The sequence below is a fragment of the Apodemus sylvaticus genome, chromosome 9 (assembly GCF_947179515.1).
Source record: "Apodemus sylvaticus chromosome 9, mApoSyl1.1, whole genome shotgun sequence".
NCBI lineage: Eukaryota > Metazoa > Chordata > Mammalia > Rodentia > Muridae > Apodemus > Apodemus sylvaticus.
The window spans coordinates 22,163,201-22,177,807 of NC_067480.1; the positions used below are offsets into that span (position 1 = coordinate 22,163,201).

Sequence of the window (14,607 nt, forward strand, 5' to 3'; positions counted from 1 at the left end):
CTCTAAAGCTGAGCCACCGACCAGTCAAGGACCTCATGACGGCAGGTGGCCCTGGCAGATGGAGCTCACGATATAACCTCATAGTCATAATCGCATCCCTGTGGTCAAGGGGACCTGTGAGCTACACTATTGACCTAAGGCAGCCTAGTTAGCACACTCCAGAGGAATGCCCCAGATCAACCCAACAGTCACTGTGTGAGGACAGGGCCAGGGTCAGCCATGGATTGAGGAAGGCATGACAATATCCCTCAAAAGGCCACTTTGTGGTTTTTGTTGTAGTGCCTCCAGCAGGCTGGAGCAGTGCCCCACCACTGAGCCACCTTCCTAGATGACTTCAGTAGGATGCAGAGAGGATATGGAGAGAAAGTCCTTATGAGAACCCATCCCCTGGGGAGTGGTGGCTGAACAGTGTGGTGACAGCATTGTTTGGTGGAGGTGCCACAGAAAGGGTTGGTTGACCTCTCCTGCAGGAAGTTACCTGGTGGGCATCTTTGTCTTTAAGAGCCTACTCTGTGCCCATGCTCCCAGAGAGCAAAGGCGATTCAAGGCATCTGTGGGCTATTGAGAGATGGCTCAGCGGTTAAGATGACTGACTGCTCTTCCGAAGGTCCTGAGTTCAAATCCCATCAACCACATGGTGGCTCGCAACTATCCTTAAAGAGATCTGACACCCTCTTCTGGTCTGTCTGAAGACAGCTACAGTACTTACATATAATAAATAAATAAATCTATAAAAAAAAAAGGAAAGAAAAGAAAATATGCTTGTCCTGGACCCAGGCTTACTGTACATGGTTGGTTTCAAGCTAACTTACTGAATTGCAACCTGAGGGATTTTCTACTCTATAATACAATGGAATAAAGATTGGGGGTGATAGTGTTTGCATAACTTTGCACTGTGTGGTTGTAACTGGTCTGTTTTTGAAATGGATTATTGTTGCTTTCACCCTGTGTCTAACTTATCGTCAAACACTATTGTGCTATCATCTTCAAGGCCACTCATAAGGTAACTGTAATCTTGCTTCTGTTATGAACTGTTACTGTCCGATCTGTAGGATGTCTGATGTGAGAGTCTCAAGGGAGTGGTACCCACAGGTTGAGAAGAAGTTTCAACCACCAATTCAGAAGGCTCCCTAGAGGCAGAATTGCTGGTTCAAGGGGGATTCCAGCTGGGACGTGGCTCAAGGGTACAACACCTGCTTAGCACTCCCAGACTTCCATCCCCAGCACCACAAATGGTGCAAAAAGCGGGAGCTTGAATGATCTAGAATGTGTGTTGAAACCTCCAACTTTTCTTAGGCAAAATGCATGAGTTTTCTTCCAGGCTAGAGATGGGGGACAAGGCTTGTTCCCCACCTTGCTCGGTTCTGAAGACTGTCACATTTGTTCATCTTACTGAACCATAACAACTGCCGACATTTAGAGCTCCTTGTATTATCATTGAAATCTCACACTTTCCTTAGTGTTTCCTTTCAGTTGTGAATGTATAGTTCTGCTAATATTTTCGACTGCCTAAGTCACCATCTAGTATGGCGATGGACCGATCTGATTATAGATATGATGATAGTATGATTTGTCTAGTAAAGTGGGCCAGAGGAGGTGTTGCTAGACACAGATGGAAAAAGCTCTGTTTTCCTGGCATCCTTTCCTCACAGCCATTTGAAGATCTCAGTGGATATGAAACGTCGGATAGCACTTCCTTCCTGGATCATTTTAAAATTTTGATTGGCATGGCGTCTGGCCTATTATAGAGGGCTAAGCTTGGGTGGCAGTCACTCTGTGGGACCTGCCCTGCTGCACTTAGAATGGGAAGGTAGAGAAACAAGAAGCCAGAGGGGCTGCGAAGAGTCACTGTGGGGGACTTGGAGGACTGTGGCTTCAGTGTTCTGGTTGTATTTGTCTATGATGTGGCAGATGACCAAACCTATTAGATGAGCATGGGACCTCAAAGGGACAAAATCCATGTTCTTTTAAGGACTCACCCATAAGTCTGACTCTGCTCTCAGTTCTCTGGGAACAAACAGGTAGCTGAGGGAGAAGCTTACTGAGTGCACACTTTCCCACCAGACCTCTTGCCTTGGGGACAGTGGCAGGGGCTAGTATTGGGACAAGGCAGCCCAAATGTGATGACCTGGCTCACACCACCTACAGGGCATCTCTGAAAGCCATTTGGAAGTCACAGGGGGAAAGCGATGGTTCACAGATGCCTGTGAGCAGGGACGGGCATGACGGAGTCTCTCCTGAGCATCTGAAAAGAGGAGCAAGCAGCGTCCCTAAGAGAATGTGTGTTCTGCCTGTGCAGGTGAGCAGTGTGTGGTGAACAGACACCCATCTGTCTGTAGCTTAGAGCCCCACAGATGCAGGGGAGCCCACTCCAGGCAGAGCGCAGGGGCTACAAGACCACGCAGTGCCCGTATTGTAGAGCGAGCCAGTTCTCTCATCAAGCCAGCAGCATAGCTTGCCCAGGAGCTCAGGCCGATCTTTCTGTTTCCACCTACACTTTTGGGATCTTTCGCTCTTCCACTTGGCCTGGGGTGGGGCAGGGAGGAATGAGGGGCAGTGCCAAGAGAATTGGCTTTCATCTGCTGGCTGCTTCCTGAGGATGGGCAGGAAGATGTTCCTGCCCAGATTCTCAAAATCCAGCAGACGCTAGGGTCAGCAAGTGCCTGGGTTTCCACAAACATCTCAGCACGAGAGTGCATGCATGGTGCCGCCAGAGCAATGGCCTTCATAAAGAAACAGGACTGGGAAATCTGTGAGGTGAATGACCCAGTAGGTAAAGGTTTAGTTACGTGCCACATCATAGACAAATACAACCAGGACACTGAGGCCACTGTCCTCCAAGTCCCCCACAGTGACTTTTCATGGCCCCTCTGGCTTCCAGTTTCTCTAGCTGCCCATTCTAAGTGCAGCAGGGCAGGTCCTGCAGAGTGACTGCCACCCAACCAAAGCTTAGCCTTCTATAATAGGCCAGACACCATTTCCACAAAGATGGAGAACATGAGTTCAGTCCCCAAAGTCCACACAGTGAGAGGGGAGGACGAACACTCATAAGTTACCCTCTGACCTCCACACATGGGCTATAGCACACTCTCACAACAGACCAAGAGACAGACAGACAGATGGACAGGTGATAGATAAAATAGACAGGTAAATAAATTCTAAATGTAATAACTTTTTAAAAAAGGAATAGGATTGGACCCTGCCTACAAAAATACAGAGCCCTCCTGCCAATCCCTCTTGTTTGGCTGGCTGTGACAATGTCTCATGAACACGTGAGGAACACAGCAGAGTTGACACATCTGGGAGAAAAGGAGAAAAGGGTGTGACAGAAACACAACCTGACAGCCTTGCATGACATGAAGTCACCTTTCCGGTGTTCCTTCTGAGGACAGCATCTAAACAGAAGACGAGTGAGGATCTTATATCCTTGCTGTTGCTACCAATGCTCGGAGGGTCTCTGGATCTAGACACCAGCCTGATACGGTTTTCTCTGCAGGTAGACAGACCTCTCTAAGTGGGGCTATCCCTGACGGGCAACGCCAGCTCTAGTCACCCATCGCCCATGCCAAGTGTTCCTTGCCCTTGTCAGGGGGTGGCCCACACACCTGCTCTTCCCTCTCCCCTTCCTCAGAGCTCAAGAACTCAGTCGAGCTTTGAGAGTAGACACCTGACTTCAGAGGTAAAGAAGAGCATGCTACCAGCATTTCTGAAGTAGGAGTGGGGGACAGAGTTGAAATACACAGAATACAAAATTTGTGATTTGAAACATTTTCAAGTATTCCATAACTGTAGCATCAAATGCATTCCCGTTGTGGAAACACCATCACTAGAACATTCCAGAACATTTTTCTTCCTCCATACAGAAATCGCACACCTGTTAGTAGGCCCCTCCCCTTCACTCTCACAAGTCTCCCTGTAGCCTCCAGCCAGCTTTCCGCCTCTATAGACATTTTATATAAACAGAGTCACATGAGCTGTGGCCCCTTTTCTACTCACTGCTGGAGCTTCATGTGTTTTCAAGATTGATCCTAGCCCCTAGCAGTATGCGGGTGTGGTCTTCCTGCATCTGGGTGGAACTCATGTTATCCACCCCTTCTTCAGCTGATGGACTCCTGTGCTGTTTCCTCCCTCCAGCTGCTGTGAATGGCTCTACACGCCCCCCGCCCCCCCCACATACCCAGGTTTCTGTGGGCACAACTGTTTTTGTGGCTTTGGGTTATGCATTTGCTGGGCCAGATTGGCACTTAAGAGATTTGTAACTGGAGGGATTATCAGAAACTCACCATTTTACATATGAAGAAACTGAGGCTCAGAGAGCACCCCACCACCACCTCAGAAAACTGCAGACCTGGGAACAGGAAAGTGTTCCTTACCCCATACCTGACTTCGGATGTCTCATTCTAGGTCAGATCTGCCAGACACAAAGGAGTGGGTTTTGCCAAGAAGGCCCCTGGAGAACCAGCTTGCTTCCTACAAAGGCAACCAAAGAAAGCCTTTGGTTTCTGTCTAATTAAACTTTCCCAAATTAGAAAAATACGACGTCAGAAGTTTCGAAGGGGAAAAACTCACATGTGATTTATTCTGGAAACAGTGACTTAAATTAATTGCAAAATCCATGTGTGGAGTCAGGCCGCTCACAGGCAGCCGCAAGCATTTAGCTGTCCCCAGGAGCCAAAACTGACTGCTGCGCTCAGAGAAAACAGCACGCAGGAGGGGCGCAAGTGGCACCCGGGGACAGACACGCAGGGAGCTTTGCTTTGTCTTCTACTTGCCCTTTCCCTCTCTCTGGGCAGAAAAAGTGATCGGCATAATTGGTGCTAAACAATACTGGGAGTACAGAGAGACTCAGCACGGGCCACCGACCAGGCAGGCCCTGCCACTCACAAGGAAGGTTGCTCGGCTGGGTGGTCTGGCTCCCCTTCGAAGATAGGGTTGATTCCGTTTTTTCTCTGAGTCTCAGTGGCACCGTGGCTTTTGAAGTAACGGTGACCATGGGACTGCACTTCCGGGAAAAGACAGCAAACTGAATCGCAACTTCCGCTTCCTCTCATTAGCCCCATGGAGCCTGAGTGGTTCTGAGCTCACACCCAAAGAGGGACTGTGTTCTGCTCAAGGCTGTGGGGCCATAGAGACCCCAGGGTAGTGGGATTGCACAGGGCAACCCGTGGGGTCCTTTCTCTTGCTGCCTTCACTGTCTGGAAAGGGTCCTTTTGTGCCGCTGATGCCCGGTCCTGGGCCACTTGAGCCTTCTTCTCAGAGTCCCAACTCCTGCCCTGCCGACCTCCGCTTTCTCTGGCATCCAAGGCCTCTCCTCTGGCCCTGAGGGTTTTCAGAAGCAGGCCCACTGCTGTGGATTTTCTGATTTCCTTCCCAGAACAGCGCTGATGCTTAAGAGCGGACAAGAGACCAAGGCACCCAGCCTTGCAAAGTAGTCTGCCCCGGGCCAGCCTGGGCTCATGGGACTGATGAGGCTGTGGTGCTACTGTTCTGTGAAGGCAGGTGGGGCAGGCTTGTTCTCAGAGAACTCTTCCGAATCTCACTGGTTCTCAACCTTCCTAAGGCTAAGACCCTTTATTACAGTTCCTTGAGTTGAGCTGAGGCCCAACCATAAAATTATTTCATTGCTACTTCATAACTGCACTTTGCTACTGTTATGAATCCTACTGCAAATATCTGACGTGCAGGATATCTGATACCGCAATCCCAGTGAAAGTGTTTGGGGGTCGCGACCCACAGGTTGAGAACTTCTGCTCTGAGGGGTTCTGGGCTAAAAGGACGTGCTGTGGGCAGCAGTGGAGCTGAACCCACACAGCCTAAAGTCTTCTGTCTCTTGACTAGAGCTCCGGAGTCCCTACTGCACCCTCGGTAACTTTGTCCATCTTGGGAAAGCAAACTCTTTCCTATTACAAATCATAAGCGGCACACTAACGTTCATGAGGTTCCTAGAGAACACCCTCCATCCTCAGAAGACGGTTCAGAGGGAAGCCCTGATATCTGCAGTAATTTGTCATCTGGAGAAACACCCCAAAGGCCATGCTGCCCTTATATAGTTCAGTTTGCTTAGACAGCACGGAGAAGCCCCCAACCGCACAGAATCGATCAACTCCAAAACTCAGCTCCACTTGAGGGAGTTACCTGCTCGGCCATGCCCTTGGGTGGGGCAACAGCTAGTCCCCTGTTGCAGTTTGGGGATATAAGCAAGTAGTTTTGGAAGAGACAAATCCACAAAATAGGATATTTCTGGGTTCTTCGGATACAGACATTGGTATCTGATTCAGGGCTGTTTTATTTTACTACTACGACTATTAATAATCATACTGCGACTAACAACAACAACAACAACAACAACAACAACAACAAAAGCAGCAGCCAGCTAAGGAGAGGGGTCTCCAAGCACACAGTGGGTCCGGGTAAGCAGTTCACAGAGCATGGGACTCCCAGGATTCTGGGATGACCGGATCCTCCCAGAGGGTGTGTGCACCCCTTTAACATGGCCTTGTTACCCCAGTGAACACAGGTCAGCCTTTGGGATTGTCTTCTATTGCCTTTATACGGGAAACCTCACTGGGACTTGTGGAACTCATTTTTTTTTTACAAAGATGACGTCATAGCTAAAGAGTCAACAGGTGCACTGGGCCAGAGGAGGAAGACAGAATTTCCAGAGGTAGGAATGGACGGATGTGTAGTGACCAGATCCTTTACTGGAAGGTTCCTACATGCAGCAACATAAGCAGATCCATTTGGAGACGAGAATTCTGGCAGCTGGGCCTGTACTAATGGATTGCAATAGAAACCAGCGTAGGTCCAAGTCTGTGATTGAGAACTAATTGATTTCAGGAAAAGCAATCAATTCCCCATGAAGAAGCCATTCACATATCAACCCAAGTACAGCAAGAGAGGCATGCCGATCAAGTTCAACCCAACACAATCAATCAAACAAACAAAAAACCTTTCTGCTCCTTTCCCTCCCACTTTGCAGACATTTAGGCTTTGTTCACAGAAAAATAGCAACAATGTTTTCACTTATCAAGACGAGCAATCTCTTTAAGAATAAGATTAAAAGTGTGCATGAGTTTCTGGAAAGTGCTGCAGTCAGCAGCGTAGAGTTTGCAAAGCCTGCCAGTGACCTGGTCTGATTCACTAGAGGCACCCACCCCTCTTAACCCCTGGGGTGAAAATCTGAGAAAGACCATTGACACTTCTACCCTCCAGGGGAAGCAACCGGTGTTGAGTTCTGATCTCTCTGAATCAGTCCACCTACATACCTGAGAGGGACAACGAGAATGTTCTTCACTAGATAAGATGGAAGGGAGACACTGGCTGTTAGCATCTCTGCACAGGGAGTGTTAACTCTGAGTGGATCACACAAAGGAACCTACGCCACAGAGCATCAGGGGGTCAGCTGCAGGTTATTTCTTCTACGGAATCTGTTTATTTTATAAGGCAGCTCTTTCCTGCTGCCCAGGCAAGGAAGGCTCCTTGGGACCTTCTGAACAGGGGTCACAGAAAGGCTGTGTATCAGGGATGCTGGAGAGATGGCTCTGGGGTTACGAGCACTGGCTGCTCTTCCAGAGGACCCAGGCTTGATTCCTTGCACGTACATGGTCCACAACCATCTGTAACTCTAGTTCCAGGGGGGATCTGATACCCTCTTCTGGCCTCCTCAGGCACCAGGAGCACACACAGTACACTGACATACATGTTAGCAAATTTCCAACACACATAAACTCAAGATAAAATTCTTTTAAAAGGCAGGAAGGCTGGGTGTCACTTGTCTGTGTGACAATGGGAAATGGCATGCAATAAAAGTATGGACCTGCCTTCTTTCTGAGCCAGGAAGGCAGCAGAGGGATGGAGCCCCACCCTCCCTCTAACAGCTGGCCAGAGGTGCCTTCACCAAACCTGAACTTTTGCTTTCAGTCCCACCACCAAAGTCAACCACAGGGAGGATGTTTGGTCACAAAGGGTCACTGAAAGTCAAGGTTTCCTTCAATCTGCCCCCTCTCAGGCACACCCCCAGATAAGCAGAAACACAGATAAACTCCAGAACATCTATCTCCCCAATGCCCCAAACGTGCTGTCAATGAACACGCTCTTTGGGCAGAAAGTGAGCTAGACAGGAGAATTTAGAATCACTGCCCATGTTATTTATGCAGAGTTGAAGTCTGTCGTACATCAAAGTGGCAGGAAAATGAACCACAGAGTTGGAGGACTCAATCAGGTCAAAGATGCTTTTCCCTGAGACCCGGGAAATAAAGTCACAGTTCTAAAGAGGCAGAGGCTGGGTTGTCCCAATCTGCGCTGGAAGCAATGAGGAGCTGAATCTGTGCCCTGAGGAACTTCATGGATCCCCAGGGTAGCTGGGGATCTCAGGTCTGTCCTGTCTCATTCATAATCACAGGACCTTGACAAGATTCTGAGCAGGAGTTAGGGACAGTAACAAAACATTCCAAGCTGTTCAAACACTGTTCAAAATAACTGCTTTCGAGGAGGGCTGAAGATTATCTTCATGTTAGCGTAAAGTCACATGCTAGCCTCTCCAGCTTCAGATCCAAGGCTCCCTTGGATGTGACAACCATTAGTAATCACCGACTGGGGGAGAAAAAAAAATTCCACTGTGCCTCAGTTTACATCAGCATGAAAATTACAGCCTTAACACCACATTCTCGTCCCAAATAAACACTCAATTAAGGCATAGTTTAACATAACTAAATCACACAGGAAGGCTTGCTGCAGAACGGGGTCATAGAATGTGTGTTCTGAAGACAAAGTTCATGATTTGAGATCCCATTCCACACCTCTGTCTCTGTCTCTGTCTCTCTGTCTCTCTGTCTCCCTGTCTCTCTCTCTCTCTCTCTCTCTCTCTCTCTCTCTCTCTCACACACACACTCACACACACACATACGCAAATTCTGAAACTTCAGTATTTATATCAATCTAAATCATCCTTTAGAATTGTGTGTGACTTTGAGGAAAGCCAATATAGCGTCAACATCCTCCAAAGTAAAAGCAGGCTCCTTTCAGGCAAGAATGTCTGCAAATCCATTTGTGAATTTCTCTCTCTGTTAGTCTGCAGGTCAACTCCTGTTGGAATCAATGCTCACAGTTAAGTCTCTAGGACACCACTCCTTATTTGGGAACTTCTAATTAATTATATCTATAGTAAGACCTCAAATCTAAATAGAAATACAATAACCCAAACGAGGAAAAATGTAGACTTTCATGTAGATTATTTTTTAGTTTATTACTCAGAAAAAAAAAACAGTAAAAGTTCCTTCTGAAGTTGGCCCATTTGAATACAGACTAATTCTTATAGAAGATGTTTAAATTATTTTTTTACTGGGAAGGGGAGGGGTTGGGAATGGATAAGATCAAAGTATATGATATACTTGGAAGAAAGTGTCTTCATGAAACATTTTTCAATGTGTGGAAGATGATTATATGCCAACAAATACTTTAAATTTTTAAACTTTGAGATAATTTTAACTTTTCAAGGAGGTTCTTTGGTTTTACTCATCTCTCCTAAGGATGGTATCTTCCCAGAATCTAAAACTTTGTAGCCCCTAGACTGTCTTCAGGTGTTAGCATTTTATTATTCTTGCATGTGCATGTGGCGTGTATGTATGTGTGTGTGTGCATGTAGTATATGTGTGTGCATGTAGTGTATGCGTGTGTATGTAGTATGTGTGTGCATGTAGTATGTGTGTGCATGTAGTGTATGTGTGTGTGCATGTAGTGTATGTGTGTGTGCATGTAGTGTGTGTGTGTGTGCGCGCACGCGCGCATGTAGTGTGGGCATGTGTGTGTTCCATGCCTTTCAATTTTACCACATGTGTAGGCTCAAGTGACCAGACACAATACCTTTTGAAACAGTTTCTGACTGTTTAGTTTCATGTTGGTCTTTGGAAAACAGCCATCGGTGTGTCTTAGATCCTGTTCCCTCTGTAATCAGGCTCTGCTTCACGGCCATAGTAACTTACCCACCTCTCTGAATTTTACAGCCTCCGACATGAACTCTCTGCTGGTAGAGAGCGTTGTGCTCACTTTGCTTTCTGTAGCACACTTCTGCCTTCCCAAGAAGGGACGCAAACATGCACAGACATTCCTGCCCCATTCACAGGGCTCTTAAAGACACCAGGGAGAATGGAGGGATGCGGACTCACCTGAAAACTTCCCCTTTAAACTTGGCTTTATTTAAACTTCAGTTATGAGTTACAGTGCTCTGTGCACAAAGAGTGGACCTCATGATTTCTTTGCCAGGCAAAATTAGCCCCGCATCTGTGCCTTCTATTCAAAACAGTGAGTGAGGCGGTGGAGGGTCAATGCTTCCAGGCTCACAACCTGCTTGAATGAGAGGCATTTTCAGACAGCCTCAGTAAAGGACATTTCAAATGACCTCAGGAAGCCACTGCAGCCTCTCCAGCCGCCACCGCTGATCTTTAGGAGGATGGCTCCCGCCGGCAGCTCTTGCTATAGGGAGTTCTGTAAGACCATCTCATTTGTACGACACGTACCTCAGCTGTTCAGTCCAGTCTACTCAACACACAAAAGCTCCCCTGGGATTGTGCATTTTCGTCCCCCCCCCCCCCCGTGAGTTTTATTTTGAAACTAGCTAACACCCCAGATGCAGCAAACACCTCCATGAAGCAAGCTCCCAGGGGAGAGGAGAGGCTGACATGGAAGGTGAGGGAGACACAGACTCTGTCCGCAGGAACCAAACATGCTCAGAAGGAAAAAAAAAAAGGAAAGGAAAGTATAGTCGTTGGAGATGAAAACCTGTTGAAAAGCCGTGCAGAGTCAGCAGAACGGGAAACGATGCCGCCTTCAGCCATGACCAAGACGGCAGAGTAAATAGTGGATGAGAAATGTTTGGCTTTCTGTTCTGGACCAGGTGACAGCGACCCTGCTCAGAGAGCTCCCACGTCTCACAAACACGCTGCACCCCTTCTGAGGCTTCTTTCAGTTATTTGAGTCCTGCTGACTGGGAAGACCCCTGATACTTAGTCTAATTGAGTTTTCAAACACCCAGGCAAGGAAGGACAGGATAAACTTTAATATAAGCTGGACTTCATGGGCCAGGCCCTGTTTTTCTTCACAGTCAAGGACAATTTAAGCTTTGTGTCATTAGCAAAAAATCTGTCACAATAGACATTCAAAGTATATCACAATAGACAAAAAAAGACACTGAAATGTCTAGGTTCCTCTCCCTCCAGGTCTATAATTAATGTCGCTTGTTACAGAGAAATAACCAATTATAATTAGCAACGGAGATTAAAGTAATTACAATTGTATTTATGTTTCTTAAGAGGTGCTGGTTAAGAATAAGAACATAAAGGTGTTTTATTAACACAACCCTAATAAATGAGACCAAGGCAGGTCCAATATCAGTGAGTCCATCAAACACGGACACATTCCCTTGGAGAGTCCTCTCTGCGGCCAGACACCAGTTCACCCGACTAGCCATTGCATTTGATTATTTGAAAGTAAACAGGCCTGCATCTTGCTTTCCAACCCAGTGTGTTATCTGATAGTTTAATGCCTTTTTGTCCAAATAAGCTCTTAACATTTTTCATTTGTTTAGTACAGATCTTGCATTTTTGGATTTTAAAACATATTTGATTGCAAACTGTGATTGAGTCAAAGTTGTTGAAGAGAGAGCAATTATCTTAAAATGAATTTTAAATGCCCCTACTAAATTCTTGCATCAGGGTGGGATCTCCTGGTGTTGGCTTTCAATAATTTTCGGAAGGACTATCTTAACGATCGTTCTGTTGACATTTTCCTTAAACAAATTCTATGTGTGTGTATAAAAAAGATGGTGCATTTCATTTGCCTCAGCTTCCTCGGACGCGTTGTAAACCATGATGGTAAGAGGGGTGAGTGGAACTGAACTAATGGACACTCATAATTTAGGCAGCAAAAAACCCAAATTAATGTACTATCCCTCTGTAGCTCCGAATACTTTGCCAACCCAAACTTTCTTTCCTAGAGAAATACGTGATTGAGACAATTCCCATCTGTTTTTGACAAACACAGGGGAAGATTCCCACAAGTGACTCTGTTAAAAGCTCTTCTTAAAAACTATAAAATAGTCATTATCCCGGGGGTTTATTTCGTGAAAACAGTTTTCGATGACAGAAATAAAAGATTTAAAAAAGAAAGAAAGAGGGGAGAAAAGAAAGGGAAGAAAGAAAGAAAACAAGTTCACTGTATGAGACCCACATTTTGTAGCCACAGCAGCAACTTTCAAGATATTATAAAATAATAAAAACATAAAGAGATGTTTGGGACAATGGCTAGTCATGCTGATCTTGATTAATCCAAATTCTTTTTGTGTAAAGCGGAGACTTTCATTAAAAAAAAATCACAAGATGTGTGGAAAAAACTAAGGAAAATTAACTGGGAAGAATTTTCTATTCCACGCTCCCCTCGAAGACTGAAGATCGAAGATGGAAGCAAGGCCTCAGAAGGAGAGCCTGCAGCCTTGCCTGGAGGATGCTGCCCCTGGGACTGCCTGAGGATTTGGAAGGTGTCTGCTAAGCAGCGGGCGCAGGACATGCAAATGCTCTGCTAGAGAGAACCGCCAGGTCCCGCGCTCAGCTGTGTTGAGGTGCCTTCTTCCCTGCTTGCACTGCTTCTTCATCCACACCCACCCCACACTCAGACCTGTTACCCAGCCTGGATCGCTTGCCTTGCGTGTCTCTGCGTCTTTCCAAGTTCAAGGATGGCGGTACACTAAGCACACAACTCTAAACTCGATCCACCTGCGTGCCGCCATCCAGAGACTCCAAGCCGCTACATCCACCCAGGCCTGGGTGCTTGAGGGCTCCTTACTTTGGAGGCGGCAAGGTTGAATGTATTCCTGGCGCCCAGAGATCTACTCCTCAGAACTGTGAACCTGGATGGAGCCCCAGCGCTTAACAGAAACCTCCCTGCCGCGCCACCGGCATCATTGTACCTACTGAGCCGCTAGGGCTTGAACGCCTAGCATCTGAGGCACTGGCCAGAACTGCAGTTAGAAAGAGCAGATTATCTGCACCACGGGCGGGCTCCTTGGCTCCACAGAATGAGAGCAAAGCAACAGGTCGGCCACAACTCAGCGGGCATCGGCATCGCATCTTTTGGCCTCTGCTGGCCTAAGGAAGAGGTTTTGACAACCGCTCCCCATAGGGTCACCCACAGACAACCCGGTCTACCAAGAATGGAAAGTGTGACCACGTGTCTAAGTATATTTGGACCTGCTGGGGAGCCACAAGCCGGTAGGTTTCAAATTGATACCCCTGGCAAAAGCCCTCGGGCGTGCCCCTAGGGTAGGAGAATTTTCTCAAGTCCCACCAAACTATTGCAGGGTGAGGAAGCTCACCCCATCCATCCCTGTGCGGTTGTTTGAGGGACCTCCACGAGGAGAAATGCCCTGGCCCGTGCGCCCACCCGCCCGTGCGTCGCGGATATCCATCACACCTACCCTGGCATGCGGCTCCAGAGGTGGGTGGCGCGGCGCTAGTGGGAGGCGGACATGGACCACGCGCCCTCCATGCGCCACACGGAGAAGGCGTAGCTGAGACGCTCGTGAGCCACGTAGCTGCAGCTGGTCATCTTATTGTCCATCTCGTCGCTCTGCAGAACCTGGTAGAGGAAGTCTATGTACCTGGCGGCCAGCTTGAGCGTCTGGATCTTGCTGAGCTTGTCAGAGGGGAGTGTGGGGATGATCTTGCGCAGCGCAGCGAAGGCCTCGTTGAGCGACTGGGTGCGCTGGCGCTCGCGCACGTTGGCCAGGATGCGCTGGCTCTGCAGCTCCTCGAAGGACTGCGCGCTCGGGCTGCCCTTCTTGCCGCGCTTGCCCGGGGTCGGGCTGCCATCTTCGCTCGATTTCTTGCTGTAGCGCCGCTTCCGGCCGAAGCGCTTGGGCTGCCGCTCCAGCTCTTCCTCGCTGGTGCCCAGACTGTCCACGGGGGACACCGGCGAGCTGGAGCCCTCCTCCATGGCGCCCGCCCGGCGCGCGTGGGGCTGGGGGGCGCCGAGCGCACGCCACTGGCCAAGCCCGCAGCCGCGGAGCACAGGCTCCCGGGTCGCTCGCAAAGGCTCTGATTTCGAGGCCGGCTTGTGCAAAACCGAGGTCTCCGGGAGAGGAAGTTATTCTAACTTTTTTGGAAACTCTATCCCGGCTGGGTTGCTAAATAGCTGTCAGGAGCGAGGGCGGCGCGCTGATTGGCCATCGTGGCCAGGGGCAGGACAAGTTCTGGGGCCTTCGCCGGCCGCCCCCGCCCCCCCGGGGCGGCACTTTCAGTTTTGTCTCCTCTTTTTTCGGCCCTGACTGTAGCCCGCATCTCCGAGGCCAGGTCCGCGCGCATAGCCTGCGCTCCTACCCCAGGCGCGGGCCGCTAATCAGCGGTGCTGACCCCTGGGTTCAATGGTGCTTGCCTTTGTCTGAGTCTCCTGGAGCAGATTTGGCCCTGCCAGGGTGCAGGGTCTCTGCGAGGGGTGGAGGAGGCGAGTCCCAAGCCCAGATGTGCTCCGCGGACCAAGGACGCAGCTGGGAGCCTCTTGGGGCGCGCCGAGACCTCGGCGTCTGCAACGCGATCCTGCCCGCAGCGAGTCGAGTGGAAC

General features: G+C 48.7%; 1 protein-coding gene across 1 annotated transcript in view; it reads right to left on the minus strand.

The window, feature by feature from the left end:
• Twist2 (twist family bHLH transcription factor 2) overlaps positions 1–14,190 on the minus strand; it is a 43,705-nt gene extending 29,515 nt beyond the window's left edge. Inside the window, exon 1 of the mRNA XM_052192601.1 lies at positions 13,466–14,190. Coding sequence (XP_052048561.1) covers positions 13,501–13,983 — 483 coding nt within the window. The 5' untranslated portion in view covers positions 13,984–14,190 and the 3' untranslated portion in view covers positions 13,466–13,500. The remainder of the gene's footprint in view (positions 1–13,465) is intronic.
• Between the last annotated feature and the right edge of the window lie 417 nt (positions 14,191–14,607).